The sequence below is a fragment of the Corvus moneduloides genome, chromosome 7 (assembly GCF_009650955.1).
Source record: "Corvus moneduloides isolate bCorMon1 chromosome 7, bCorMon1.pri, whole genome shotgun sequence".
Lineage (NCBI taxonomy): Eukaryota > Metazoa > Chordata > Aves > Passeriformes > Corvidae > Corvus > Corvus moneduloides.
In genome coordinates, this window is record NC_045482.1 from 16053079 (window position 1) to 16067492 (window position 14414).

Here is a 14414-nt window from a genome sequence, read left to right on the forward strand (position 1 = left end):
TTTGTATTAGATTTACTCAGCCATATAATTTATCTCAGATACAAACTCTTCTCGATGTCTTTTATGGTAGTGACTCTTCACAATTATGTCACATAGTAGGTAGATCTATTTGCATAAGTGTGAACCTACTTTTTCATTTTGTTAATAACAGCAGTGTTCAGAGATCCTAAAATCCAGTTTCAAATACTTCCCTTTGGAAAATACCCCTCTTCTTTTCCTGCATACATTGCTTCACAGAACACTGTTTTGAACTAGACATTAAATTTTCCATTCAAATAGGTTTTAAATATTTAAATATATGTTTAGTATTGAAAATATATACTGACTGTGATACTTATTTTTTATCATACAGGGCCTCAAAAATCAGACTGTGACTGAAGGTGAGTCTGTCACTCTGGAGTGCCAAATATCCGGTCATCCTCAGCCTACAGTGACATGGTACAGGGAAGACTACAAAATTGAGAGCTCGATGGACTTTCAGATCACTTTCAAAGCAGGGCTTGCTCGCCTTGTGATTCGTGAAGCCTTTGCAGAGGACAGTGGAAGATTTACCTGCACTGCTACCAATAAGGCTGGGAGTGTCAGTACTTCTTGCCACTTACATGTAAAAGGTAAGTATATTTATAGAATCACATAATTGTTTAAGTTGGAAAAGACCTTAAGAGCATTGATTTCAACCATTAACCCAAATCTGCCAAGTACACTGCTAAACCACGTCCATAAGCGCCAAATCTACATGTCTTTAAAATACCTCCAGGGTGGAAATGGTATTTAAAAGTTAGCCCCAGGTGACTCCTGGGTAACCTATTCCAATGCTTGATAACCCTTGATAGCCTTTTTGGTGAAAGGTTTCCTAATATTCAAAGTCAACCTCCCTTTGTGCAACTCAAGGACAGTCCCTCTTGTCACTGTAGGAAGTTAATAATTTTGTTAACTGTCTATTACTTGTAATGTATTGTAGACATTTAAAACTCATGGCTTGAGTTGTATTCCAGGGTTATTAGGTAAACGGGCCGTAAGAATATGAGGAAAAGGCTGATAATGGGCTGATAATGGGAAACTCTTAACTCGATTCCTTGGTGGAGTTAGCAAGCCCTCTGAGCCAACTACTTACTCTTTTTATGTCAACTCTACAACTCTTTTTATGTCATTGTTTAAGGCCTATTAAGGTATTTTAAAATCCACTATATCGAATTTTCCTTGTAGTTACTGAAGAAATTGAGACTCGAGAAACCATTTCTGAGAAGGCTGTTACAGAAGAGAAACGGTAAATTTCCTTTTCTAAACAGACTGCTCCTACTGCAGTCATTAGGTTCTTGCATCCTGTTTTATGAGAGCTTCAGACATCAGCTCACTTACCTGCACTGAAATCTTATTTCAGCTATGTGGAGACAAAGGACATTGTAATGGAAGATGTCTCTGCTGCAGCAGAGGAAGTATCGGGAGAACCCGTACCTCCTTTCTTCATAAGAAAACCCATGGTGCATAAATTAATTGAAGGTGGGAGCATTATTTTTGAATGCCAAGTAGGGGGCAATCCAAAGCCACATGTCTACTGGAAAAAAGGCGGAGTTCCTCTAACAACTGGCTACAGGTACTTTGAATACCATGCACAAAAACTATCTTAACATAATTTTTATGCATATTTAATTGGCAATGTCATAATTTTGATTCCCTTACTTAAGTTGAGCCAGAAAACATACCCTGATTTCTGTGACATTTTTATTTTCTTAATGTAAAAGTTATAGGATCATGTCTTAATGTGTGACTTTAAAAGGCTGCTAAGTTTTAAAACATAAATATTCAAAAGACTATAAAATGAGATATGCTACTTTTCCTTATAAACAAATCAGGAAGTTTTGCATTTGTTTTAGTCTGTCTTTGCAATGTTTGCATTCTGTCTATTTAAGTGTTGTCTGTAGAAAGCAACATGCTTTCTAGCTGAGAAAAAAACCCACATTTGTGGCATTCTTGAAATAATCATGCTATGATGATCCATATTAGGACAAACTGTGTGCACACAGAATATACCATTATATTTTGTGTGATAACTAGACCTCTCATATTTCAGTACTGTTGTTTGTATCCTATTTATTTAGTGATAACAAAAAGAAAGCTGTCCAGTACTCTAGTTTCAGTGTGGTTATTTTTCATACACTGCTCTGTAGATTCATTCAGTGAGAATTGCCTGCAAAAGTTTCTCTTTTTGTGCCCTGTACAAGTTAGGAGTGTGTCTCATTAACTGTATAAGTAAAAGCAAATTCACTAAAAAGCCTGTCCAGAATTACAGACTTTTTACTTTTATTTTTCCTATAGATACAAAGTGAGTTACAAAAAAGAAACTGGGGAATGCAAACTTGAAATTTCCATGACTTTTGCCGACGATGCCGGAGAATACACTATTGTTGTTCGTAATAAACTTGGAGAAGCTTCTGCAACGGTCTCCTTACTAGAAGAAGGTACATTTTAGATTAAGGCAATGGGAACAATATTTCTTAAAATTAACTTCAAAATGGGAAAAAAGATTTTAAATTGTGCTGCAAATTCTTTGCAGCTTAGTTTATTCAGCTGAAGAAACATAAAGGGAGATCTGTCAGCTTTGTTTCTGCAAGAGTATCTGACATCAGGCCCTTGAAGGACTTTATTCTTTGCTAGAATGTGTAGTTATAGGAACCTTCCTCTGTTGACATGCCATGTTCATGACAGGATAAGACATTCAGAGAGTGATGTGGGAAAAGAAGGTTAATCAATTAATAGTTTTTTATCTTAAAGGGAAAGAAGCTAGTTTAATTTTTTTATTTGTCCTGTAAAAATGTACAACAATTTTCAGGAGACAGAGTCATGGTGAAGAAATTGTAAAATAATCTCTGCAGATGCTTCCACTTTGAGAACTAGGATATCGAAATAGTACAAGAAGACTTCTGTCTGTTTATAAAGCTCATCTTAATACATCAGTCTTTGCATTTTGTTGCTGTTTGTATTTATTGGCTAAACAGATAGAAAGTCTGCTTGAATCACCAAAACCAGTAAAATAAGTTTGTACTTGTTTTCTCCATTCAATCCAGTGAAAACCAAAAAATTTATCAAAATTAATCTGTTCTCAATTCTTAGCTGATTATGAAGCCTACATAAAATCACAAGAAATGATGTACCAAACTCAAATGACTGCATACGTACAGGAACCTAAAGTGGCTGAGGTAGCCCCACCTATTTCCTATGGTGACTTTGAAAAAGAATATGAAAAAGAACAAGCTCTAATCAGGAAGAAAATGGCAAAAGATACAGTGATGGTCAGAACTTTTGTAGAAGATGAGGTATGTCTATCCCTCTGTATTAATTTTGGGTACTGACATTTTACCATACAAATAGTTTATTTGCAAGGTCATTATTTGACACAGAAAACTAATGGTCTTGCTTTTCTGTATAGGAATTCCATATTTCTTCTTTTGAAGAAAGACTTATCAAGGAAATTGAACTCAGAATTATTAAGACTACCTTACATGAACTTCTTGAAGAAGATGGAGAGGAGATGATGGTTGATATTTCTGAATCCGAAGCTGTAGAAGCAGGATTTGATTTAAGATTAAAGAATTACAGAACCTTTGAAGGGACAGGAGTTACCTTCCACTGCAAGACATCTGGATATCCATTGCCAAAGGTACCCCACATCTGTATAAATTTTTTTTAATAAATGTTTTGATGCTCTACTTGAGAAAATCCCTTAACATCTCATTGTCAGACTTTCTACATTCTGCATAGAAAACAGCAACTCTCAAAGGAAATCCAGTCTTCTGGTTTGATATCAAGCTGAGTTTTCCTTTTGTCCCTTAATAGAATAGAGTTAGGTTGGTTAGCCAGTTCAGAGGTAAGTTGGATTTACCAATTAAGTTAGTCTTGATTCTGAATATCTCTGAGGTAGCCTAGCCCAGTGGGGAACACAGTAGTAGTCCAGTCTAGGTTACTTTGCCCTTCATCAAAATGGGCTTTATATCTGTTTGTAGCTCCAAAACTCACGTTTCAGATTGTTGTGTAAACATGTTACTTTAGTCTTACCTATTTCAAGTAAAAATATTAATGTTTAACACACGTACATGGGCTGTGATGTTTTTCAGCTGACAAACAGTAAGTTATAACGTCTTGCATGTATAAGTCATCACTGGATCTTTGTCTTTAGGAGAGTTTGCATAGTAGTCTACTGTTTCTTTCCATGCAGGTTGCATGGTACAAAGATGGCAAACGTATAAGGCATGGAGAGCGCTACCACATGGAACTTCTGCAAGATGGCAGCGCCACTCTGCGTTTGCCTGTTGTTTTACCTGAAGATGAAGGAATTTATACAGTCTTTGCCAGTAATATGAAAGGAAATGCCATTTGCTCAGCAAAACTCTATGTTGAGCCGGTTGCACCTACAGCAACTCCAGGTTATATGCCAGGACCTGAAGTTATGAGAAGATATAGGTAGGTACACGATAATATAATTTTACAAAACTTCAATCTGCTGTGATAGACAGTCCAAAAGATCATTACATAGCAGTTAAATAAGCTCAAGCTATTGGAGTTTGCATACCTCTGGAAAAGCTCTAAATGCTGTTTTCATGACTCATATAGATTTATGCGCTAACTTTCTGTCTGATTTTCGCTTTTAATGAGCAATGCAGTTCCCAGAGTACAATCATTCACGTACATTTCCAGCCACAGTATCAGATTTACAACCTCAATAACCATATTTATTGGTTAAAGTACTCATGTTTTTGAAAAAATATCTTCTGCACTTGGAGTTTTAGTGTGGTGTGCAAATATTTTTCCCTGCCCTTGAAATAGCTGTATTTCTATGACAGAAAAAATTAAGCATTGCCATGTCCTGTGTTCAGTTTCCATACACATACACACCCATGCACAAACATACACAGGATTACGCCCATATCTGTGCACTATCCAAAACCCAAAAATTTCCTTGGCCATAGTGTGTCCTAACACTGTACATCTCTACAAAGTCCTGTCAAAAACATAAAGAAAATTGACTATAAAGAAAAATTAATTTTGTCCCAATTTCTCACATAGATAAATTAGCCAAGCTCTTTAAAATAAATTATGAGAAAGGCAAAGGTTGAAATCTGTTTATCATGTCAGTCCACTGCTATATGACATTGTCATATATATCTGTCTTATCTTTTCCTTCCAGGTCTATCTCTCCGCGGTCTCCAAGCCGGTCTCCAGCCCGCAGTTCTCCTTCTCGTTCTCCTGCCCGGAGATTAGAAGAAACTGATGAAGGGCAACTAGAGAGACTGTATAAGCCAGTTTTTGTGCTGAAACCTACGTCATTTAAATGTTCACAGGGACAGACAGCAAGATTTGACTTAAAAGTTGTGGGCAGACCTATGCCAGAGACATACTGGTTCCATAATGGTACATCAGCCTCATTTTCATTAACAAATAATCTTTAAAAGGTCTTTGATATCTCATTGAAACTGTTTTGACTGCAACTGTTCTCATGTGTATCTGCAGGTCAACAAGTGATTAATGACTACACCCATAAAATAGTGATTAAAGAGGATGGCACCCAGTCATTGATCATTGTTCCTGCAATGCCTGATGACTCTGGAGAATGGGCTGTCATTGCTCAGAATAGGGCAGGCAAAGCTTCAGTCTCAATGACACTGACTGTGGAAGGTATCTTCTGTACATTTTATTTTTAGCAGTCTGATGAGTGTTTTTTATTTAAAATCACGGCTGTGTCATTTCCTCTTGTGATAACTTACCCTTGCTCTTTCAGCTAAGGAAGACCTAGTCAGACCACACTTTGTGGAAAGGTTGAGAAATGTCAGCGTGAAGGAGGGCTCTAGACTGGAGATGGCAGTGAAAGCTACTGGTAACCCTAATCCTGATATTGTATGGCTCAAGAACAGTGACATCATTGTGCCTCATAAATACCCAAAAATAAAGTAAGAGAATTTTTTATATTTAAATCTATTTAAATTTAAATTTTATTCAAATTTTATTTTCTTTTATTTTATTTAAGATACTTTATGTAAGTTAAGGAGTTAATAATCACCATCCTGCAAAATGCCTCCTACAGTTTCACAGAAGGAATTCACTAAGGGCTTTTGCATTTCTGCAAGGATTACAGATATGAAATATCTTGTAGTATTCACTCCATTTTTTTCCAGCTTGTGTTTTCATATAGTTTCTATTCTGCAAATCCATCACAGAGATTATTGAACTGTTCTCTGTCTCTGATTTTGAAGACCTCTGCAGGTAAAACTGCCACTGAATTTAAGAATGGTTTTTATTATCTTTATCTGTTTGATTCATAGGCACTGCACTCCCAAACATGCATAAACATAAACAACATGTCTATTACCTCCAGAGATTTGCCTTTGGAGGCTTTGACTTAATTTGGAAGAAGGACAAAAAATGAATGACAAAGAAGGGAAAAATAGTTAGAATTTTTTTCTGTATTTCAGGATTGAGGGAACCAAAGGGGCAGCTGCCCTTAAAATTGAATCAACTGCCAGGCAAGATGCTGCATGGTATACTGCTACTGCTATCAATAAAGCTGGGAGGGACACTACCCGCTGCAAAGTAAATGTTGAAGTTGAACATACAGAACCTGAACCAGAAAGGAAATTAATAATTCCAAAAGGAACTTACAAAGCCAAGGAGATTGCAGCACCAGAGTTAGAACCTCTCCATCTGCGTTATGGTCAAGAGCAATGGGAGGAAGGAGATCTCTACGACAAAGAAAAGCAACAGAAACCATTTTTTAAGAAGAAGCTGACATCTTTAAGGCTCAAACAATTTGGACCAGCACACTTTGAATGCAGGCTTACACCAATTGGCGACCCAACCATGGTGGTGGAGTGGTTGCATGATGGCAAACCCTTGGAAGCAGCTAACAGACTCCGCATGATCAATGAGTTTGGGTACTGTAGCCTAGACTACGGGGTAGCCTATTCCAGAGACAGTGGAGTGATTACTTGCAGAGCAACTAACAAATATGGTACAGACCATACATCTGCTACTCTGATCGTGAAGGATGAGAAAAGTCTTGTGGAAGAATCCCAGTTGCCAGAAGGCAAAAGGGGACTCCAGCGAATTGAAGAGTTAGAAAGAATGGCCCATGAGGGTGCTCTACCTGCAGTTGCACTGGACCAAAAGGAAAAACAAAAACCAGAAATCGTTTTGGTTCCTGAACCTGCAAGAGTCCTTGAAGGTGAAACAGCACGATTCCGCTGCCGTGTGACTGGCTATCCTATGCCCAAGGTCAACTGGTACCTCAATGGGCAGCTCATCCGTAAAAGCAAAAGATTTAGACTCCGTTATGATGGAATCTACTACCTGGATATCGTGGACTGCAAATCATATGACACTGGAGAGGTGAGAGTCACTGCAGAGAACCCAGAAGGCTTTATTGAACATAAGGTAAAACTTGAGATCCAGCAGAGGGAAGACTTCAGATCTGTTCTTCGTCGTGCTCCTGAACCCAAACATGAGCCTGTTGTTACAGAACCTGGAAAACTTCTCTTTGAGGTACAGAAGGTAGACAAACCTGCAGAGGCAACAACCAAAGAAGTGGTGAAGCTGAAAAGGGCTGAAAGAATCACTCATGAAAAGCTTTCAGAGGAATCTGAAGAGCTGCGAAGTAAATTCAAGCGTAGGACAGAAGAGGGCTACTATGAAGCCATTACAGCTGTGGAACTTAAATCTCGCAAAAAAGATGAATCATATGAAGAAATGTTAAAAAAGACAAAAGAAGAACTTCTTCACTGGACCAAAGAGATCCCAGAGGAAGAGAAGAAAGAACTTCCTCCTGAAGGCAAAATCACCATTCCAACATTCAAACCAGAGAAGGTGGAGCTTAGTCCAAGCATGGAGGCTCCCAAGATACTTGAACGAATTCAAAGCCAGACTGTAGCCCAAGGAACAGACGTGCACTTTCGTGTGAGAGTGGTGGGAAAACCAGATCCTGAATGCCAGTGGTTCAAAAATGGTGTTCAGATTGAAAGGACTGATCGTGTGTACTGGTACTGGCCTGAAGATAATGTCTGCGAATTAGTTATCAGAGATGTGACTTCTGATGATTCTGCCAGTATCATGGTGAAAGCAGTCAATATAGCTGGTGAAACTTCTAGCCATGCTTTCCTGTTAATACAAGGTAATTTCAATTCTCTTACTTATCCTACTGCTCATCATAGTGTGTTATGTCTTTTGGTCAGTGCTCTGTTGATCATTATATAATGTTTTACAGCCAAGCAGTTAGTCAGCTTCACTCAGAAGTTACAAGATGTTGTTGCTAAAGCAAGAGACTCCATGGCAACATTTGAATGTGAAACATCAGAACCCTTTGTCAAAGTGAAATGGTTTAAAGATGGAATTGAGATTCATTCTGGAGACAAGTACAGGATGCACTCAGACAGAAAGGCTCACTTTCTTTCTGTATTAACAATTGATATGTCTGATGCTGACGACTACAGCTGTGCACTGGTAGAAAATGAATCCATAAAAACCACTGCAAAGCTTACTGTTGAAGGTAAGAAGCATACAGCTCAATACCATGCCATACTGTTAAAGTGAAATCAGCTTCAGAAAGAAATAAAACTACTTAAACAGATGTCTAATACCCTAACAAATGTTGAGCCGCTTTCATACTTTTGGAATCCAGTATGAAAGTTCAGAGATTTATCTATGTAAAATGGTTACACTATATACATTTATTCCCTTAGGATCATTTAATAATAATTTTTTTCTTCAGGAGTATCTAATCAAGCTTATTCACAAATGTAATTATGTGCCTTTAGGTGCTGCAGTTGAGTTTATTAAAGAACTTGAGGATGTTGAAGTGCCAGAATCCTTATCAGGTGAACTTGAATGTGAGGTTTTCCCAGAAGATGTGGAGGGGAAATGGTATCACGGTGATGTTGAACTCACTTCTAATCTTAAATATGTGATTGCATCCCGCCGTGGTCGTCAGATCCTCACTATTAAAGATGTTAATAAAGATGATCAAGGAGAGTATAGTTTTGTTGTTGATGGAAAAAGGACTCACTGCAAACTGAAGATGAAGCGTAAGAATTTCTTATATCGTCTATATATTATAGATTTTCTATATTACAGCATGTATTATAGCTATATCGTTGTATGCCATAATGCTTTAATGTTCAATATTCTGCCTCTTATAAGTATTAATTGACTTCATTTAATTACACAGCTCGTCCCATGGCAATTCTTCAAGGACTTACTGATCAAAAAGTCTGTGAGGGAGATATCGTGCAACTTGAAGTTAAAGTCTCCCTAGAAAATGCAGAAGGTGTCTGGATGAAAGATGGCCAAGAAATTCAATCAAGTGACCGCATTCATATTGTGTTGGATAAACAATCACATATGTTACTCATAGAAGATGCCATAAAGGAAGACAGTGGAACTTATTCTTTTAGTGTTCCTGATCTTGAGCTCTCAACCACTGGACAGATCACAGTGTACAGTAAGTCACTATGATGATTTTGAAGGTGTGTTTGATTTTTGACTCCTTTAGGATTACTTTTTAAAGGCATAGTTTTTCTCATGATGAATATTTTTGTAACTTGGCAGGTGTGGAAATAGTGGTGCCTCTAAAAGATATTTGTGTAGTTGAAGGAACAAAAGCCATCCTCGAATGCAAAGTTTCAGCACCTGATGTGTCTTCGTCCAAATGGTACCTAAATGATAATCAAATAAAGCCTGATGAACGTGTACAAGCTGTATGTAAAGGCACTAAACAGAGGCTAGTGCTCACCACAACCCATGCATCAGATGAAGGACGTTATAAACTAATGGTTGGCAAAGTTGAAACAGACTGCAATGTCACAGTTGAACGTAGGTGTCTTTTAAGACGTACAGTTCTTTGTGAAATAATTTCTTTGAAAAAAAAAACTGTGGAAACTATTCATAAATTTATAATTTATTCTTTTTACAGAAATTGAGATTATTAGAGGTCTCCATGACATCACCTGCACTGAAACACAGAATGTGTCCTTTGAGGTTGAGCTCTCCCATTCGGGGATTGATGTAATTTGGCATTTCAAAGGCCAACACATAAAGGCTGGTCCTAAATATAAAATTGAAGCACATGGCAAAATATATAAATTGACGGTGGTGAAGATGATGAAAGATGATGAAGGAGAATATGTATTTTATGCTGGAGAGAAGAAAACATCTGGGAAGCTTATAGTAGCAGGTTAGTAAGGTTAAAGTCCAACATTTTCATTTCACTGTGATTTAAAAACTGTCCAATATACTATATTTCATACTTTCAGCAATACTGTTGTTTCAGTGGGGGGGTTTTGTCTTTAGTTTATCTTTTTTTTTTTTTTTATGTTCTCCTTGCCTTTCACCTTATTTTTTGTGATTAGTATAATTTGACTTCTCAAATCTTTTAAGTAAGTGTTAATGTATTTTGCTAGATCAAAACTATAGTATGAAATGCTATATTATGCTTTTGATGTAATTAATGTAAAAAAGAAGGGGTTTTGTCTTGAGTGCTCTCAGTATATCTGTGCTGATGATAAAATAAAAGAGAATAACTAGCATAGAATTAAGAAACATCTTTTTATAATGTTCAGGTCATATTGTATTCCTGATTTTTCACAGAGCTCAGAATGACAATGGGCAGGCTGCAAGTTAGGGCAAAGTATTCCAGCATCTACTTTTTGTTTCAGTATGGGGGGAAGCTGAACAGCAACATGACGAATGTGCTTTTCCTTCCCAACAGGTGGTGCCATTTCAAAGCCTCTCCATGACCTGACTGTGGCCGAGTCCCAAACGGCTGTTTTTGAGTGTGAGGTGGCAAATCCTGAATCAGAGGGCCGGTGGCTACAAAATGGTAGACCATTAGCTACGACAGATCAGTATCGTGCTGAATCTGATGGTGTAAAGAGGCGGCTTATTATCCCTGCGACAAAACTGGAGGATATTGGTGAATACAGCTATGAAATAGCAAGCTCAAGGACATCTGCCAAACTGAAGGTCGAAGGTCAGTATTTTTTCTAACTAACTGATGTCTTTGAGACTTATTCCAGCATCCCTCACTATGTCTTGGACCAGGCCTTAAGACACAAGCAAAATAAAATAAATCAAATAAAAAACTCCAAGCCAATCCAACAACAACAACAAAAACTAAACAAACAAACCCCCAACCAACCAACAGAACAAACAGACAAAACCCCAGAAACCAAACATTTCTCATGGATGCTACAAGTAAAGCTTCCTTGTTTTGTTCCCAGCACACCACTTTGCTGGAAACTGCACAAATTACTATGAAGTACCATTATTCACTTTTATTAAAATTATTGTATTTACTATGGGCTTTAATTTTGATCTGTTTTGTCAAGGGTTTTTTTCTATTTTTTTTCCCTTTTTTTCCCTAGCTGTTAAGATAAAGAAAACACTGAAGAACTTGACAGTGACAGAATCACAGGAGGCAGTTTTCAGTGTAGAACTGACCCACCCTGATGTGAAAGGAGCTCTATGGATTAAAAATGGTGTTGAACTTGAATCAAGTGACAAATATGAAATTACAGTGAAAGGGACTGTTCACACACTGAGAATCAAACACTGTGTTGTCACCGATGAGTCTGTTTACAGCTTTAAACTTGGAAAAATAGGAGCAAATGCCAGACTTCATGTGGAAAGTAAGTCAGTCTGGTTTGAATGTTTGCTGTAATGCATGTTTTGAAATTCAAATCATACAAAGTGCTGAATATTGCTAACTTTTTTCCCTCTAGCTGTCAAGATCATCAAAAAGCCGAAGGATGTGATTGCTTTGGAAAATGCTGTTGTCTCATTCGAACTGAGTGTTTCCCATGATACTGTTCCTGTCCGTTGGTTCCATAAAAATATTGAGCTTAAACCAAGTGATAAATACAAGATGATCTCTCAAAGGAAAGTTCACAAGCTTATGCTGCATAACATATCTCCTGATGATGCTGGGGAATACACAGCTCTTGTTGGGCAAATTGAGTGTAAAGCGAAACTGTTTGTGGAAAGTAAGTATTGTAAGTTTGTAAGAAGGTAGTTGTATGAATTGTTTACACCATAACTGAGCAACTTGACCTGATGCTTCATAGCCTGTTACCCTTGATTTTTTGCAGTCTTCCAAACATACCAACTTTTAGAAAATTCTCTCTCGTCTTTTTTGCCCTCCTTTTAGGCATACACATCACAAAGACCATGAAAAATATTGAGATCCCTGAGACCAAAACCGCCTCTTTTGAATGTGAAGTTTCTCATTTCAATGTGCCTGCTGTCTGGTTGAAAAATGGTGTGGAGATTGAAATGAGTGAAAAGTTCAAAATAGTTGTCCAGGGGAAACTCCATCAACTCAATATCATGAACACAAGCAGTGAAGATTCTGCAGAATACACATTTGTCTGTGGAAATGATAGAGTCAGCGCAACCCTGACTGTAAAACGTATGTCAAAATTAAATTATCCAGAATATTTTACGGTTACCAATTATGAGTTTTTGTTAACACATGGACTAAATGAAATTCTGACAAAGCCAGCACAGCTGTAGAGGTGTTTTTAAATAACACTAAATAGCCTCAATTACATTCTTTAAAGAGATTTAGAAAAAGTGAGCTTGAAAGTCAGATCCTGCATTGTTCTTTTTAGGCCAACATGCCTAATTGCCAAGTCACCATAGAAAACAGAATTTGGATTCCTGTGTCATTCAGAAGTTGTGGGAGATTTAATTGTAATACTGATTCTGAACACAAAACCTACCTTATAATATTTCCAAAATTGTCTTCAAGAAGTTGAAGCATCCTTTATCTTGTTAGCATGTCATTAAAATAAAGTAAAACAGAATGGAAGAAAGCAAACCATGTCCATTTCTTTCCTTTTAGCCATCCTAATTACCTCCATGCTAAAAGACATCAATGCCGAAGAGAAAGATACAATAACATTTGAAGTTACAGTCAATTATGAAGGTATCTCATATAAATGGCTAAAGAATGGCGTTGAAATAAAATCAACTGATAAATGCCAGATACGAACAAAGAAGCTTACACACTCCCTCTCCATAAGGAATGTGCATTTTGGTGATGCAGCAGAATATACTTTTGTTGCTGGAAAAGCAGCTTCATCAGCGACTTTATATGTGGAAGGTATTTGCTCTCTTGATTTGCGTATTTAGTGACTTCTGGTGGCTTAAATAACATCATGGCACTCATTCTATTATTTTCTGCCCTAGCTCGTCACATTGAGTTTAGGAAGCATATTAAAGACATCAAAGTGGTGGAGAAGAAGAGGGCTATTTTTGAATGTGAAATTTCAGAACCTGACATTCAGGTCCAGTGGATGAAGGATGGGCAAGAACTCCAGATAGGTGATAGGTAAATTATTGCTTCTACACCATATTTACTTTTGGTGTGTGTTTTTCCCCAGGAAATAGCTAGCTCATTTTCTTTTCTGGTGTGCTCAGGTTGAAAATTCAGAGAGAGAAATATGTCCATCGTCTCATCATTCCTTCCACAAAGATGTCTGATGCTGGTCAGTACACTGTAGTAGCAGGTGGAAACACATCCAGTGCCAATTTGATAGTGGAAGGTCGTGACATTCGTATCAGAAGTGCCCAGAAAGATATTCAGGTGAGGCCTATACAGATGAATAAGTATTTCATAGCTCTGTCACTCAAAGAATAATGCAAGGGAGGAGCAACAATATCTAACCAGCAAGAGTCATAGCACAAAAATCTGTAATCATAAGGTCAGAACCTCCATCTAGGAAAAGGAAAGTGAGACCATAGGAAAAAACAATATTATTTCTATTATTTATTCTACTTTTCCAAAGGTCGTTGAGAGACAAAGAGCTGAAATTGAATTTGAAGTCAATGAAGATGACATTGAACCACAGTGGTACAAGGATGGTATTGAGATCAACTTCCAATATGAGGAAAGATACAAGTATGTGGTGGAAAGGAGAGTTCATCGAATGAGCATCTTTGAAACCACTTACTCTGATGCTGGAGAATATACTTTTGTTGCAGGACGGAATAGAAGTTCTGTTGTTCTTTATGTGAATGGTATGTGGCCCCACAACCAATGTTTTGACTGTTTATTACTCAATGGTTTTCTGATTTTTATATAGCTTCTCTGGAATTCTAACTCTTGAAAGAAAAAAAATTTCAAAAGGATCATCGGGAATACTACCAAATTCTTCATGTACATGGATGTTTCTTGCCCTACTGAAGTAGCTGGCTAGTGGATAAAAATACCATGGCAGTTCTTTTCCCACTGTATTTACTTAGACCAGAAAATTCTCCAGTCTAAAGAAAACTAATTTGCTCATATGGACAGATATGCCTTTCCAGAGTGATCAACCTAACAATTCTTGGACACATTTTGCCAGAAAACACTTACACCAAAACAGCCAATTATG

At 37.3% G+C, this 14414-nt stretch overlaps 1 protein-coding gene across 1 annotated transcript in view; it reads left to right on the forward strand.

Annotated features, from left to right (window-relative positions):
- The window catches only part of LOC116446415 (titin-like), a 245290-nt gene that overhangs the window by 18404 nt on the left and 212472 nt on the right, over positions 1-14414 (forward strand). Inside the window, 24 exon segments of the mRNA XM_032114190.1 lie at positions 353-611; positions 1207-1267; positions 1382-1594; positions 2317-2459; positions 3112-3314; positions 3428-3658; positions 4214-4458; positions 5183-5406; positions 5506-5670; positions 5774-5942; positions 6465-8155; positions 8249-8530; positions 8799-9065; positions 9209-9481; positions 9589-9852; positions 9953-10213; positions 10748-11008; positions 11403-11666; positions 11760-12020; positions 12185-12445; positions 12881-13141; positions 13228-13369; positions 13459-13624; positions 13827-14058. Of these exon segments, the coding sequence (XP_031970081.1) occupies positions 353-611; positions 1207-1267; positions 1382-1594; positions 2317-2459; positions 3112-3314; positions 3428-3658; positions 4214-4458; positions 5183-5406; positions 5506-5670; positions 5774-5942; positions 6465-8155; positions 8249-8530; positions 8799-9065; positions 9209-9481; positions 9589-9852; positions 9953-10213; positions 10748-11008; positions 11403-11666; positions 11760-12020; positions 12185-12445; positions 12881-13141; positions 13228-13369; positions 13459-13624; positions 13827-14058 (6799 nt within the window).